General features: G+C 35.5%; 1 protein-coding gene across 1 annotated transcript in view; it reads right to left on the reverse strand.

Annotated features, from left to right (window-relative positions):
* Positions 1-17,735, reverse strand: part of DPY19L1 (dpy-19 like C-mannosyltransferase 1) — a 243,399-nt gene that overhangs the window by 160,095 nt on the left and 65,569 nt on the right. The window contains exons 14-21 of the mRNA XM_082399504.1: positions 15,256-15,357; positions 10,609-10,680; positions 8,615-8,664; positions 4,251-4,275; positions 3,218-3,337; positions 2,243-2,417; positions 1,317-1,416; positions 55-180 (exon numbers count right to left, since the gene is read on the reverse strand). Of these exons, the coding sequence (XP_082255630.1) occupies positions 55-180; positions 1,317-1,416; positions 2,243-2,417; positions 3,218-3,337; positions 4,251-4,275; positions 8,615-8,664; positions 10,609-10,680; positions 15,256-15,357 (770 nt within the window). The remainder of the gene's footprint in view (positions 1-54; positions 181-1,316; positions 1,417-2,242; positions 2,418-3,217; positions 3,338-4,250; positions 4,276-8,614; positions 8,665-10,608; positions 10,681-15,255; positions 15,358-17,735) is intronic.

Genomic DNA, 17,735 nt, shown 5'->3' on the forward strand with positions numbered 1-17,735 from the left:
AACTGAATTAACTTTAATGTCTTATGAATATAAAATACTGTATTGAGTACTCACTTGGATCTTCTTATACACCAGGACTCTTCCAGAACGTAGTAATTCACTTGTAACTTTATCAATTCTCGCTTCACTTCTTCAGCTGCTTTTCGACTATACATTGAATATACTATTTTCGTTCTGGCTCTAAAGAAAAATAATTAGGCAGAAGATTTTCAAGATCAAAAGAATGCAATCAACCTATTTGGACAAAAGCACTGAATGGAGCTAGAAGAGGGACTCTACAGAAGAATCAGGTCAAGGGAACATTCTTCACAGGAGTTCCTGCTAAGGGGCATTGGGGAAGTCAGTCGAAAAAAGCACAAGAGTCCTGAGAGAAAAAGTTCAGTTTAATGAATCCCTTCATTTCCAAACTTAGTCTTTTGGTTTGTTTGAGTGCTTGTTTTTGTTTTAAATTTTCCATCACTCTATCACAAATAAGAGTACGAGCTACACAGACACAACTACAGGACTACTTTAAAGGTACAACAGTCCTAACTTTGAGAACAAACAATTAGCATTAAATGGCTCTCCATTTTATTCCTAATTTAATAAAAAACAAAATACAAAAAATTAAACTTATTCAACACAATTGCTCTGGAAATTAGTTTGCTAAAATTGATTTTTTAATGAAAAAGCTTTTTATTTATAAAAGGTATGTCTCGTTGTTACACAAAATATTAATAAGGATTCACCAGTCACTTAGGAAATGACTAGCTGACCAACCTAGAAATTGCATGAAAATTAAATCTATTTCCTTTACAAAGAGAACACAACACTCTAGCTTATGAAAAAATAGTAAAAAAACCCCAAAAAACAAGATCATTCTAGTAGGCTATATTGGTGAAAATCAGAAAAAAACCCTCTTTGAATGGGATTCCATCTCAACTGACTCCTCAGAATTCAAGAAAAATAGCCTATAAGAAAACCTTAATAAAAGCTATAGGCTAGTGAATCTTCTGGGGAACTTAAAGGTGATGATAGCTAATAAGGACCTGGGTGTCTGGAGCCCTGTAACCTGTATAAAACAGACATGGGGTGATTTCTTTTTGCTGCCTAGGAGAGAAGATAACCCCAAAGACTGTAGTTTTATTGTCCTATGGGGCCTTAACTAACAGTTTGTATTGAACTTAGCCATCTTATTTCAGCATTCTTTGTCCCCAAACTCTATAAACCCCAGTTCACCATATCCTTTTGAAACACTTCTCATTATTTTGCTGGTTCCCTCACTCACTATTTGTAAGAAAAATTTGTTTTCAACAATGTGATATTTGTGTACTAACCTCAAACCTGCATCTTCATAATGTGGATGATTCACAATGGGTCGAAGTGCGGAGAGTTTAACACTTGCCATTGTGGGCATGGCACCTGCAAACACTGCATCTGCAAAGCAGGAAGGAAGGTCTCAGGAAGACACCTGGTGAGCATGACAAGGGGTCTCCTTCTGGTCAACTCAGTTACTTCCCAGGTGAAAAAGCTGAGGCCCGAATCATGATAAAGATTCAATGACAGAACCAGAATGAAGTCAGGTAGCTAATAAAATGGTGGTCAGCAACCAAGCCTGGATAAACTATTTTCCTTGGAAGATAAAGCCTCATTGTATGTCTCATCATTGAGGATTTCCGTTTCTTTTGTTTGTTTTTAATGTCTTTTCCTCCTTCTAGGAAAGAAGTAACAAATGACTAGGGAAGTTTTATAGCACCTAGGAATTCTGGAAGATGATTTAATATTCAGTCACTTGATACTCAGATGACAACAAAAACCTCTCTTTCTATACATGAATAAAATATCACATTCCATGAGTTCATTTCAAGAAGGAATGTGAAGGGCTAAGATTAAAAATTAATTAGGAAAATAAGCATAACATAAATTATTTTAAAATGTGCCATGCAAAACTTTGGATATACTTTGAAAAAAATTAGAATTTATGTAAAATAGAGAAATAAATTACTAAGAAAATACATGTAACATTTCCTTTGCAAACTACATAAGCAAGACTGACATCTCTCTCTTTCTGGATAATCTAGAAGCAGGACTGCTTAGAAAGACTGAAAGTAACTTGGGTTGAGGATTGTGCAGTTGTACATAAAACTGTAGGGAAAACCACAGTTTTCCTGGAAACCATTGGAAGTAACTTGGGTTGAGGATTGTGCAGTTGTACATAAAACTGTAGGGAAAACCACAGCTAAATAATATGACCTTTTTTTACCTGGTTTAGTGCTATATTTAATCCATTCTATAAGTTCTTCTTGCGGCAAATTGCTGAACTCCCCTACAATATTCCACTGGGTTTGCAGATTTGCTGAACCTTGTATCGACATGGCTGCTAACACAGCAAAAACAACAGCACCAGGATGTACTTTGCAAAAGAGCCATCCAAATAGCTGAAACCAAATTAAGAATACATTGACAATTGTTAGTACAAACCAGCCTGCATCCAACTTCCCAGAGAAGAATACAGTCTCTGCTAGAATCCCAGATACAGGACTAATAATTATAAGGAAAAGTTCCAGAAACAATAACCTGAGGGATCAAAACAATTCTACCATTAGCCTAATATAGGTGGGACATGATTTAAGAAACTCTTCCGTCAACTTGCTCTACTCCCAGATTCGGGTACGGCCAGGCCTACCTACATAATTTGCCAGACTCAGTGCAAAATAAAAATGTGGGTTCCTTGGGACTTTCCTGGCAGTCCAGTGGTTAAGACTCCATGCTTCCACTGCAGGAGGCACGGGTTCAATCCCTGGTCAAGAACTAAGACCCCACATACCACGTGGTGCAGTCAAAAAAAAAAAAAAAATGTGGGTTCCTTGTCTGACATTTTTTAAGAAGTTCAAAACAGCCACAGCAGAGCATCAATCTAGGTGCAGAGTCCTTCTGAGTGTGGGCCCCTGTGCGATCACTGCTTTCCTATCAACATCTGTAGTTATCATTCATGAATTCAGCCTGCACTGAATGAGTGTTTGTTGTACACCAAGGACTATTTTAGAAGTTAAAAGGATAAGGGATCTGCTTTGGCCCTTACCTCTTAGGAAAGATTAGTACAAAACCATGAAGAACTTTAATTATAAACAATTTAAAGAATTTTGGGTAATTTAATATTATTTTAGGGACACTCAATAACAAAGGCTGGGGTAAAATTATCATAGCAGCTATAATGCCAACATAACAATCATCTCACCTGTCTTGAGCAGATCAAGGAAGCCATAACGCACATGTGTGGCGTCAAAAAGAGTTTTAGTCTCATAATTAAAACACCAAGGACTGTATATGCTAACAGTTGCAATGCATGATAAACCAGCTGAAAGAAAGAGAAAATATTTTTACTCCTACTATTTGTGAAGTTTAAGAATATATTGTTAAATTGGTGAATATATAGAAAAGGGTACTTTTTCTTAGTAACAATATTTTGATTTCTGAAATAATATTTAATAATATTTAATATTATAATCAACAGTTTGATTTCTGAAAGTCTTAAAATTCACTCTCAAACTTGTCCCTTTTATTAGAGGGCTAAAATTATAAAGTCCCTCAGGGAAGTGGTCCTATAATTCTGCTCAGAATCAAGCCTGGGGTTAATAAAGCCCACATTTCTGAACCAGATGGAAATATGAAGTACAGCATCATGAACTATAGTCACCATGCTGTTGCTGAGACAGTAGATCTTAAAAGTCCTCTTCACAAGAAAAAAAAGAAAAAAAATTTGAGTAACTACGTATGGTAACGGATGTTAACTAGACTTATCATGGTGATCATTCCACAATATATACAAATTCAAGTCATTACGTTGTACATCTGAAACTAATATAATATTATATGTCAATTATACCTCAATTAAAAAAAAAAAACCAGGCTGAATCTCCAGGAGATGTGAATAGCAACCAGTCCCATCTCTGAGGCCTCAGGGCAAGGTGAGCAGAGAAAAAAGGGATCCCTAATCATGCGAAAGACACTCTGCATACGTGTCTAAATGGTCTCCAGCAATGAACTGCTATTACCTTGAGGGTGATCAGGGCCGACCAAATGAGTTTCCTACCTAATTGCTCTAACAAATGAATGGTCATGTTTGTAGTATTCTCGTAAAAACACATACAGGCCTATTTTGAAGATGATTAGTGACTTACCAATAAAGTTAGAAAATGGAACGAGAAAGAAAAATCCGAATACATACAAACATTAAAACAAGGCAAATTTTGGTAATATTAAGTCTTTACCTCTCCATGATCAAATTGGTGTTTTCTGAAATGGAAAAAGAAATACTATCATTGAATCACTACTGAAGCACTTACTTCAATCATGCGCATTTTTATCTTACAAATATGAGTTTTACAACTTCTGTAATATTCCCTCAGGACACATACATGTAAATCAAAATAACTGAAAGTTATAAACCAAAACTGGTGCTACAGTCTTTTAAAACAGTTTATTTTGCATATCCCACATATCTGACTACACGGATATTTATTAGGCCAACAAGGCGTGCTGGCTGTGTATCAGATACCTCACTGGTAATATAACCTGGCAAAGCAGGGAGTGAAAAGAAACTCTGCAGCCCTCACAGTCCCATACCCCTACTTCCTGTCCCCAGCAGTCCCTCAGCTCCCCCGTAAATTCTAGCTGCTTTAGAGACAATTTAGGAAGCCACACACAAGACTTTTTTTCAGCAGCAGCTCTGGAATACAAAAATAGCCACATAATGCCAGCTTTACCTTTGCTTGACAGTTTTAATTTCCTAAGAAAGGATGCATCTTTATAGGCCCATATATCCTCCCCACATCTCACTCCGGTCCCCTTCCCCGCACCCCGACCCCATGTTGAGTCTCATCACAGCAGTGAGAGCAACCTTTTGAAAATGGGAATCCAGACATGCCACTCCCTTACTTAAAACTTTCCAATCGGCTATGGGGATTTTTGTAATTAAAGTAAACTCTCAAATCCTTACCATGCTACACATAGTCCTCCTAATCTGGTTCCCCACCTGCCATCCTGGAAACTCATCTTCTACCAGGTTCCCTCTTGATCACTGTGCTCCACTCATACTAGACTAATTTTATGCCTTAAAACATCAAAGAGCTGCCTTTGACTCCCATATTCAGTGCCCCTTACCTTGATCACTCCCACTCCATTTCCCTGTTTTATCTTCTCACAGAAAACACAGTTTTCACTTATTGGTTTATTTGATTATCATATGTCTCTCCTTACTAAAATGAACCCTTCAGGAGGACCAGGTACAAATCCATCCATCCACTCAATTTCATTGAGCCCTGAGCAGTAAACAAGATGGAAAAAGATCCGTGCCCTCACAGAGTTTACATATAAGTTGAAGGAGACAAACAAAAAGCAAATAAACATACATCACATGGCGATAAATACCGTGGGGAAAAAAGGAAACAGGGTAGAAGATGCAGGGAGTGCTGGCTGGCTGGGATGGCATATATTATCAGTGTGGTCACCAACTGAGTGACATCTGAGCAAAGCCTGAAGGAGCTGAGAGTTTGAGCCTGAGGATCCCTCAGGGAAGAAGAACACTTCAGGCAGAGAGAACAGACATGGCAAAGCCTCATGGTAGCAGGCTCCCTGACAGGCTAACAGCAAAGACAGCATGATTAGGGAGAAGAGGGAGTGAGGAGGAGAATGAGATGAGGGAGATCCAGGAGAAGGGTACTGACAGGGAAGCACATTCTGAGGCTCAGTACTGTGTTCGCAAAGTTTAAGATTCTCATTAGACACCCAAGTAGAAATGACAAACAGGGAATCGTATGTATAAATCTGGAGTTCAAGGGAGAAGTCTGGATCAGAGACACAAATGTGCGACTTGATAACACATACCTTCTCTATCCTAAACACTGATATATTTCCAAGACCTAGAAAACAACACCTAGCACATAGAGTTCAATCTTTTTTTTTAAATGAATGAGCAAATGATTCAATTAACCCCTAAACTAGGTAGCACACAATCTGATTTGAGGACTTGCTTTCAAATATATTGATGTGGTAGCAAACAGTAAAATTACTGGGCAAATGAAGGAAGTGAAATGGATCCTCCTTTATTCTTTTGTCATGCCAAGTAAAAATTATCAGTTACCATTTATCGAGCACCTAAAATGTTAATATGATCATTACATTCCCTAAACTCTGATTTTACAACTATTTATTATTCTAACTGACAGCTAAGGAAAACAGGTCACAGAGCTAGTAAGAGGCGAAGCCAGGTCTATATATTGACTGGTTTCAGAGTCAATATATTTTCTACTTCATCATGCTGTCTCTATCCTACTTTACCCCCTAGCTCCCTGAATAAAGGAGATACTGATACTCACATCTTGAGAATTAAAACGTTATGTCCTACCTCTCCCCTTTTTACATTGGCATATGACTTTGGTACTTATGCAAAATGAAACGTTGATGTGCCATTCTCCTTTCCAAAAAGCTCTGATCCTACCTGAAATGAGAACCCCATGAAGCTCAGTGCTTTTCTATAGTTACTTCTACAGCTGAATTATTGAAAAGACTGTTTTGTTTCTGCGAAAAGTTCCACCTTTCTCTTCCAGAGGTGCATACTATAGTTATAACGGTAGCCCCTTTCTGAGCTCTTAAAAAAATTTCATCTCAATTGAAGAGAAATTTTGGCATTATATACCAGAAGCTTTTTTCTTTTCCCTGGCCCTCAAAGGCATCAGGCAGAAGTAAGGGCACAGTTACAGTGAATTGTTTCTAAACGAGAACAAGGATCGTCTCAAGAGTGCATGCAATAATTTATCACTGGTTGGAGGTGAAAGAACAATATATAAGGCTGTGTGTTACAAAAGAAAATATATAGACACACAAATTCAACAATCTCTACTCCCCCAAAAAATCCCACAAAAGAATGAAATTAGAATTAAAACTTCCTTGGCTCCATCCTCTAATCCCATGCTCCTAACAGTTACAAGTTTTATCCTTCCACATCCCTCCTATGTACAAATACACATACAAAATCTTCATATTTTAAACAAAAGTGTAATCATCATTTATATGTCTTGTAATTTTTTAATTCAAGGATGTATGATGAAATATTTCCATAAAGAAATTCTACTTTATGACTGGGTCATAAGTAAACCAATCCCATACTAGTGGATATTTTGGTTGTTCTCATTTTCCACATTACATACACCACCACAGTGGGCATCTCTGTACCATTACCCCTGCATTTCCGTGAGCATTTCTAGGGGACACGTTTGCAGTGGTGAAACTGCAGAGTTAAAGGAGAGGCCCACTGTAAGTTTTGCTTGTATTGACTAACTGCCCTTCCACCCACTTCCTCCCACGCTTGCAAGCACTGGGTATTATTAATTTTTACAAACTTGATAAGTAAAAAGGCTTTCACTTTTATCTTTACCATGGGATGGAGCACTTTTTCATGTATCTATAAGTCATGCATAAGTCTTTACTCACTCAACTGCTATTCTTTCCTATGTGCCAGGCACTGCATATAAACCATTGAACTGAACAGAAATGACCCCATCCCCCTTCAGGAGATACAGGCAACACATCAGTATGTAAGCACACATGGTGACAAATGCCGAGAGAAAGAAAAAGGGTGTGATGGTGGGGAATAACAAGCAACGAGACAAGGGATCTACTCAGAAATGATGGTCAGGAAAGGCTTCTTGAAGGAGGTGGCATTTAAGCAAAGATTAAAGGAGTGAGTCACGCCAAGCCAGGCTGCGGAAAGCAGGAGGCACAATTACGGACTTAGGGTACAACCACTGCAAAACTGCAGAGGCAGGAAACTACTTGTCATGGTCAAAGAGCAGAAAGGAGATCTGTGGGACATCAGTGTAGCGGAAAAGGGAAAATGGGAATTTTTTTTTTTTCTCAATTGCCCATTTGAGTCTTTCACTCATTTTTCAAATGGGTTTTTAGTATTTTTCTTATTAATTTATAGCAGTTCTTTATGTATGATGGTCATTAGGCCCTTGTTATAATTTGCAACTATTTTCCCCAAGTTGTATTTTTCTTTGAACAGTGCTTACAGTATTTTACCAAACCAAAGAATTTATCTGGTCAACCTTGTCAATCTTTCTTTCTAGCTTATAGGCTTTATGTCATACTTAACAAGGCCTCTCTAACCCTAAAATTATAAAAAATAATCTCTTGGTTTATTTGGGAGTTTCATATTTTTTTTCTATATTTAAATCTTTGCTCCATCTGGAATTTATTTTATGTAAGAATGAGGTATGGGTCCACTTTTACATTTCCCTGCTCTTCTCTCAAAAAGCTGTCCATTGGTCCTGAAACCATCAACAGAATAATTTGTTTTCCCTGCCAAACTGAAGCACAAAGCTGTATCCTTCAAGTATAGATTAGTATAGGGCTACAGTCAGATCATACTGGATGGGATTTGGGGAATGAACAAGTGATATGCTGAGCTCTGCACAAATGCGGAATAATGAGAAAAGCGGAGAAGGGGGATGGCAACAATCGAAACACCAATTAACAAATGTTGAGTGTACAACATGTAACTATAAAATTAATACACTGTAAATAACTACTTAATAAACAGAGGAGGCAACAAAATCATTAATGGCATATTTACCTTATATGTGTTTGTTGTTTAGTTAAGACACCCCACATGTCACTAATAATCTGCAAATAGATTTTTAAACATTTTATAACAGCTGTATTGGGAGAAAGAAAATTTCAAATAACGTATCTTCTAAACTTTCAAACTTTTACTTACTTAAAAATACAGAAGTATGGAGATAAGAAGTAATTCAGAAAATAGTAATTACAACAACAAAATCTCACATTTGTACAGTACTTCATCATATCTATGTCCAACCCTGTTCAGATAAGTTTTATTATCCTCATTTTAAAAATGAGCAACAGGCTCAGATTAAATGATCTCCCTAAAGGTGGGCAATAACTAAGAAGGGTCTTGAAACTTGACCTTTTGGCTTCCGATTCACCTTTAAGTGAATTCCACCATGCCCACGTTGTTGGCAATGCCTCTCCTTAATTATAGACACACATAACTGGAGAACTGGCTCAGAGACTGATAAGCACAACTAACTAAACACTGTGCTTTCATATTTAGCAGTCACTGGGAGGTCATCTAATCTGAAATCCTGTCCCCAGTGTGGATGCCCTCTGTGACATTGCCTGATAGGTTTTAATTCAGCCCTTGGAAGAACCACCTAGCTGCTGATTAAACCTATAACACTTTCCTAATCAGTCCAGATCAATGCTGGTCAAAAGCTCTGACTCCTAGAATTGGCCATAATATTAAGGAGCCAAAATGAGTATAATCTTATTTCCAAGTGGTAGCCTTTTAAGTCTTTGAAAAGAATTATCCTCTTTCCATTTAAGTCTTTCTTCTTGACATCAAACATCCCACTTTCTTTGACCCCAATCTAGTCATTTTCATCATCTCTAGCCATCCAGGTTGCTATCTTTTTCATACATTCTGGATTGCCAACATCTAGTATTTTTTTATTACCTAGTGGGTGCCCACCCACATAAAGAAAGCAAAGGAAGCAAAGAGCACAGAGCCTGGCACACAGCAGAAAATGACTAACCATAAACTGACAAGATTTAAAAAGGGCTGTGAGACTACAAAGCTGAATACTATACAACGCCCAATGAGGGGGGGTAAAGGTACAGTCTGATTCTCACTCTTCCCTTGCTTTTTTAACAGACATGATGTAAGGCTGGTAATAACCTCTCTGACCTTCCAATTTTGCATTTGTCAAAATGGAAATAATAATATCTGTGTACCCCACAATGCTGTTGAAGAACCAATTGAAATAAGGTATATGAAATGTTTTGGGAGATTATAAATATATGACGTAAATAATAATTATAGTACAGAATATTCTACAAATATATGACATTGTACTAACACAAAAATAATAGCTACAAATCAGAAAACTTTAAGGGTCTATCATTTTGATTACAGACTAACCCCAATTCATTGTCTTAAAACACCTGTAGTTACAGAGTTCACCAACTCTTAAAAGAAAAAAAGAGGGACTATTACATCACTCTTTACTGAAGATTGGAACTTCCCTGGCCTGATTTATATCTGGACTTAAAATTTCATTATCAAAGTCAACTTGGGAGTCTATTTTATCAAGTTTAGTAATACAGTTAATATTCTATTTTTTCCTTTTGATTAATAATAAACTCTATCCAGAAGTTAATGAATACTGCACAAATGACTTAGAAAGGCATATAAATATTTTAAGGAAATATTACATAAAAGTTAAAAGTGAGTCAGTAATAATTTACATAAGCAAAAACAATTGTATCTGGGTCAATATGGTTCCTCTGACCCTATCGTTCAAAATACATGACTATCAAAACTTGAGCATGCTTTCCCTAGGTCTACTTTATGCTGGCAACCAGCACAACGTTTTTAAGGCTTATAAATGTTCATCAAAGGCTATTAGTAAGAAAATACAGAATGTGTTTCAATAAATCTATATAAAATATTGCATTAGATTAACATGTAGCCTAGTATATGTAACTACTATGAAGAAATAAGAAAATGTTCTATTATGAGAAAGTGCTCTTAAGTGACAGACCTACCTTTCTAATGATTGCAATAAACACGACAAGAACAACTGGAAGCAATAATGTCTTTGTATACCTCAGTGGAGTCTGAAATTCAAAGAGATGTTTCGTTAGAAGAAAGTATTATTTCAAATGAAATTTCAAATCATGATCCAAGTGAATTTTAAAACATGTTAGTAAAGAAACATGAGCATTCACCCATCTAGGGTCCAATCTACCCACTGACTCCCATCGTAAAAATGAAGATGCATTTCCATAGAAACGAACTTCCCCAAAATGTTGAGTTGAAAACACTAACAAATACAGTTCCCAAACACTTGTAAGAGTAAAACATGACTAGAAAGACTACTGCTCACTTTTGCACACTACTTTTCTAACTAGAGAGCATAACTTATTATTCACCTAGGGTCAGCAGAACTCCTTTAAATGGCATGAGCTTTACTGTGCATTTTATCTGGGATAAAAATCATAACCATTATCTCCAGATACACACACGCACACACAATAATGACCAATGTTTATAAGAGGAATAAAAACATTTTTACGTTTTCTTTGGTAACAGATAAAAAACTACAGAAAAGTTTTTTTTACTAAGAAAGCCCCACACATTGTAATTCTATACACCTCTCGATAATTTGAGATCACAGTCTTAAACAATCCTGGGCTTGAAATTTCTAAATTGCAATTGATTTGCTTATTACCAACACTTTCCCTCACAAAAATAATCTTACATCATTAAGTAAAATGATGTATGCTTTCCCCAATATGTTTATAAAGAGAAATCTAGCTTCAACCATATTAAAAATGCTGGTACATTTTAATTCAACAAAGTATACAGTAAGTAGCATTTTCTGATTTCCCTCTCCTTAGTCCAATTTTCTCACTATTCTGTATTAGACAAGTAATTTTCATAATTCATTATACAAAATGCATTCTTCATGAGTTAGAAATTCCATTAAAAAGAGAATTTTTATGTTTTCATTTTACTATTTACCTTTATAAACATTTGCATGTTATTTTAAAATAAATATATTTCTATTTTGTAATTTTTAAATTATGTTTTAACCTACACAAAAATCATAACTAAAACTATTTTTTTGTAGATCTAAACTTTCAAATTTTATTTACTTTTTCGGCCACACTGCATGGCATGCGGGATTTTAGTTCCTCAACCAGGGATCAAACCCAGGCCCCCTGCAGTGGAAGCGCAGAGTCTTAACCACTGGACCACCAAGGAAGTCCCCTAAAACTATTTTATTATTTTAAAAGTTAAACATTTGCTAATAACAGTTAACAATAAATATAAGAAAAGTAGTAAGATACAGATGTTTACCTTAAAAAGGAGGTATGTCAAAACTGTGTTAAAAGTATTTAACAAAATCTAATAAGGAGTTCAAACAATTTTAACATTATATTCCAGAAGTTTATTTAAAAGGTGTTTTTTAAATATTTCTTTTAAAAAGAAAATCATATTAGCACCAGATTTTCATAGCAACACTTTAGACCAGAAGATAGTAATTTATTTAGGATTCTCAAGGAAAGATAGGTGAGCCAAAGATTTTGTATCTAGCCAAACTGACCTTCACACATAAAAGCCACTGATAAAATATTTTGAGCATGTAAAAATTCAGGGATTACTGCTCCCATGAGCCCTTCCTGAGGAATCCACTGGAGAGTAATCTTCACACAGCCAAGAAATGTGTTCTTCGATCCTACAACTCATAGTGTACAATAAAAACAATGACCTACAGAACTACGACAATGACGGGGATATAAAGGTGACAGAAGAGTATGAGAGGTTATACGTGCTGACAATGAAGATACAATGGGATTCTTAAAAACAGGGTAAGAGGGGGAGAGTATATAAGAAGTAAAATAATCTCCCTGATTATAGTATTACAATAAATTAGAAATGGGTGGGAATAGGCATGGGGCAAGAAACGACTAGCTAAGTTCAGTATAACTCTCAGGAGGAAACTGACAGAAGGGACTAAGGTTAATATATACAAGTATTAATATAAAGGAAACAAAATTATAAAACCTCCTCAATGCCAAAAGATACACCAGAGAGAGGGTATGCACAGAACAAATGCAAAGGAATCAAACCACACAGTGAGAGATGTATGCATGTGTGTGTGTGTTCTATTAGAACTGTAAGTTCTTTTATTTTAATATTTCTTGTAATTGTTGATTTTATTCTAAGCATAAAAGTTACATATGCTCATTGTGAAAACTAGAAAATGGAGAAAAAATAAAGGAGACAATGAATTTCACATTTTAATCCGTTATCAGCATTTCCTCCCGGATGGATTGTATGTTCACATCCTTTGCCCATTTCTGCATATGTGGGGGGGGAGGACGGAGGGGGGATGTGTTTTTGGTGCTGGGAAAGGGTGAGAGCCCTTGGCAACCTTTTTTTATTGATTTGAACAAGCTCCTATACTAATTATATTAATCTCTAGTTTCATTTATTATATTTATGGCAAGAATCATCCCAGTTAGTCATTTCCTTTTTAATTTTTATAATATTTAATGTACAGATGTTTTAAGTTACATGCAGACAAATCTATTAATCATTCTCATATATGTTTTGCACTTGTATTATGCTCATTAATAATGAAGTTAATATTCACTGAAATTTTTCTCAAATTAATTTTTCAGGCTTCATTTATATTTAACACATTAACTGAAATGAAGTTTGGTATATAATATAATACAAGGCTTTAACCTGATTCCCCACCCCAATTCAATTTTTCAAATAATATTCATGAAACAATGCATCTTTTATCCATTTATTGATATATTATGTGGTGCTCTCTTCACTTCATACTAAGTACATACACATAAACATAGTTAAGTACCTACACATGGGTCTATCCAGCATTGTCTGTTTTTGGTCATAATGTTCCTGTTTTGGTATCCTTGTACTTTAAATACTATTGCTTTCCATTTTCATATCTAAAAAGCAAAGATCCCCCTCACTGTTGTAACTTTTTTTTTAGTAGCACAATACAATTAAAATATGATTATTATAGAAAATTTAGAAGATGCAAATTACAAAAAAAGTTAATCATTGATGATCTCTCCACCAAAAAAACCACTGTTAGAATTTTGGTCTCTTACACTTTATTCTATGTGTGCTAATTATAGGTCAATAAGATCGGACCATTTTGCTCACCCCATTATACATCTTAAGTGTCTTTCCATATCGGTATGATATCATGTTAAATTGTTCCCTCTTCCCCACTATATGGATGTACCATACAAGAGATGCCCTCTCTGAACTGGCACCGTGCTCTGTCTCTACAGCATCGTCCCTGTGAAGATACCTATGAAGATGAGGAATGGCAGGCTGGACACAGCTTTGCCATTTTCTTCAAATTGACTGAAGGCATCTTATGCCTCAATAAACAATTTCTTCTATCACATAACTGATGGTTCATACTCTCAGGTTGTAACGGCGTGCATGTCCTCAATAATGTTAAAGGATTTCCACTGAGTCCTAATTTCTCTGTTGATGTCTATACTCTACTTCCTTTACCACCTCCTTGAAAGAGTCTTGATCTGCTATAAGCATGCATTTTAAAGCCTTGCAAGATACTTTTCCTTAGTTTCTTTCAGCAGGTTCAACACTATCATTTGTACACTTTTTATCAGCCATTATGTGTCAAAGCCATTTGCCAGAACACAGGAAATGAAGACTGATAGGTCACTGGAGTAAACAGTACATCTGCAGGACATGCTCAACTCAGAATGTCTGGTTGGTAAGAGTCTGCTGTGTGGTGCACTCTCCTCCACTGGTCTGTAATTTAGGACATGGGCTGACCCAGTGGGGATCGGGGAAAATGAATGTGTCAACAGAGGACTGTTGGCCACTTCCATATATATACACACACACAGCTTTGAAGAAAAATGTCTGACAGATAATAAAATAGCATCATAAATCGGGGCCACATGGGTGGTGTGAAAAAAAGACACATATATACACATGTCTGTTGAACCAAACTAGCTCATAAAGTACTGCAAAAAATGGTATTTAATATAAAAGATCTTAAAATATCAAAGTACTTTCCTATGTATCTCCTTTCATCCTCACAATATCTATCTGTAGCATACTACCAGAAACTAGTAAGCTACAACTCAAAGAATGAGAGTCACTTGTTCAAGAACATCAAGTAATATCGCAGACTTCTGTCTCACTATCCACTAAACTACTCTCTGGTTTCCTTCTAAACACCTGAATACAGTTTTAGAAACAAAAATGTTGTTGGAATGAAAAACTTATACTCAATGATATTTCAAAGCAATGAGATCATTCAAACAAACAACCACAAAGTGAGTGGAAACTTAAAAGCTTGAGAGCTTCACTGAACTAATGCTATCCCTAAAAAGAGGCAACTTGAAATGCCTCTGTGTTTACTCATCCTAAAAACTATTGCTAGACTGAATGCATGTTTCTAAATTATCAAAATAAGAAAAGACCATATATTTCAGGAAGCTGTACTAATGTAAATAGGAATATCTTCCTTTAAGCTGCCAGGTTTTCCTTTTCCTTCAAACTGAGATAAGAGCACAGAGGTAAGAATCTGAATAACAGGAGCACCCTTTATGATAAATGAATGGACCAAAACCTAAGGAAAGAAAGGAGAAATCACATCTTACCTCCTTCTCCATAAAATCAAACTCCGCTGCACAGGTATACAATAAAGTGTCAAAATCCTTGTAACTGAAGAATTTTGATGTTAATAAGTTGCCAATATGAGCCTAGTAAGGAGTAAAGGGAGGTACCATTAGATTATGCCGTATATTGTAATAATGCATTTTAATCTTAATAGTACCTAAAAATAGTTTCCACTGCATGACAGAGCTCATTGTTCCCACACCTGGCTACTTCTGGACCCTCCAACTTCACAGTCTCCCTTCTACTGCTGACAAGTGATAGCTCCAACAACACCCTGCCGTCCACGCTCCATCATCAACATTCCAAAGGCTTTTATCCTTGGGTTTTCCCTGCTCAAGGTGTTAAACCTGGTGAAATACACTACACAGTATCCGGTAGGCTTGGTAACACACACAGGCATCTGTCAATCACAAAGGGACAACGTGTGATAGAGTAAAGAAAAGCAAACGTTAATTCAGATTTCTGAAAAGGGGTTGGAAAAGACTTTTTGAAAGAAGTAGAAAATGGGCAGGCCTTGGAATAAAACACACCTTTTGCCTCACAATCAGCATCTGTGTAATTCTTCACATGTCACCAAGTGCTCACACTTATATCACCTAACTTACTTCCCACAAGAAGCCACGTGAGGAAGCTGGAATTGTTTTCATTTAACAAATGAGAAAACATTTGCCAAACTTTCAATTCATTATTGTCTAAAAGAGCAAGAACCATAGGAAAGGGGATAAATTATAACTGAAACACATCATGACTAAAACCCTAAACGATACCTAAATGAAGTAGGGGGTCAGGGAGTGAGTAGGAACTATAAAGGGTGGTGGGATATGCTGAAGAATCTCGAATGCTCTGTCTCCTGGGGAAGAAATGTAACCTGATAAGTTTAAGAAATCAATAGGGAGAGTATATAGGTCTAAAATAGCATACACAAACTACCTATCCACTGAAAAGGAAAATAATCTAAAAAGAAAGTAAAATGTTTGGAAAATCTCAAATAAAATGAAAGAAGTAAGTCCTAATATGGTAACTGCCATTAATGTAAAGAGGTTAAATTCACTAACTAAAGGACAGATGCTCAAGTTGGATTTAAGGGGAAAAATTCAATATCATATTGTCTACAAAAGACAAACTTAGAAGTATGCAGAAAGGTTGAAAACAGAAGAAAACAAGATATACCAGATAAAATGAACCAAAGAAATCTGGGTTAGCTACTGTAATGTCTCACAAAACTAAATTCAAACAAAAATATATGAAAAAAGACAACAAAATGACATTATATACTAATAAAACAAACAGCAAAGCAAGGTTATACATATCATGAACATATAATATTTGCAATTAACAGTATAGATTCAAAGTGTATAGAAGAACAACTGAAAAACTCGGTAGGAAGAAAAAGTTGACAGTGTTCATTGGAAATGTTAAATATTTCCCTCTAAAGCAGAAAAAGTAGATAAATGTTAACATAAAATCTGAATAATATTAATAAGTTCACAAACAGAGAATACAAACTTCACAAAAAGAGACTATGTGTTACCCTCAAACATAAGTAAAATTTTTTTTAATGTTCACATCCTATGCCACAATAAATCTCAATGAATTTATATAATGCAAATTATTTTTTTCTAATCATAAATGCAGCAAAATTGGGAAATGGTAACTAGGAATGGCTTTAAAAATCCTTTCAGCTAGAAACTAAATAACATACAACTTATCTTTAGGTTAAAAAGAAAGTCACAAAATAGTTAATTTGTAAGACACACAAAAAAGTACTACTTAGAGGGAAATTTATAGATTTAAAATGCATTTATCAGAAAATAAGAGAGGTGAAAACAAAAGAGCCAAGCACTTTCCCTCAAGCATCAGAAAATGCTACAGAACAATCCCAAAGAAATGAGAAGAAAAGAAACGAGGGTGACAGAATTCAATTACAAAGAGAAATACAACAAAACCAAGGAAGACTTTAAAGAAGTGGTGCTTTGAAAATATTAATATAATAAATAGAAAGTAGAAAAAATAGCAAAAAAATAAAAAGCAGGTCTTTATAGATTAATATAATATTGATTCCAAATCCAAATAAGGAAAATTAAAGAGCATAAAAGACAATTCACATATACGCAAAAAATTTCAATAAGAATTTTTCGCTAACTGAATTCTACAATAACTTTTTAAAAATCTGATGATATATATGAAATGGGTGAGTTTCCTCTAAAGACATAAAACACCAATAGATTCCTACAGAAAGTGGATTTGTAGTAGAAAAATCTCCCATGAACAAAACTCCAGATCCTGAGGGCTTCACTGTCGAATTCTAACAAACCTTTAAGGAAGACCATAATATCAATTCTACATAAATTCTCGTTAAAAATATGAGATTGAACACTTCCCAATAATTCTGGAAGCCTGCATTACCTTGAAACTAAAACCAGGCAAAAACACTACAAGAAAATAAAACTACAGACTAATA

Source organism: Balaenoptera borealis (assembly GCF_965194805.1).
Source record: "Balaenoptera borealis genome assembly, chromosome: 7".
NCBI classification, from domain to species: domain Eukaryota; kingdom Metazoa; phylum Chordata; class Mammalia; order Artiodactyla; family Balaenopteridae; genus Balaenoptera; species Balaenoptera borealis.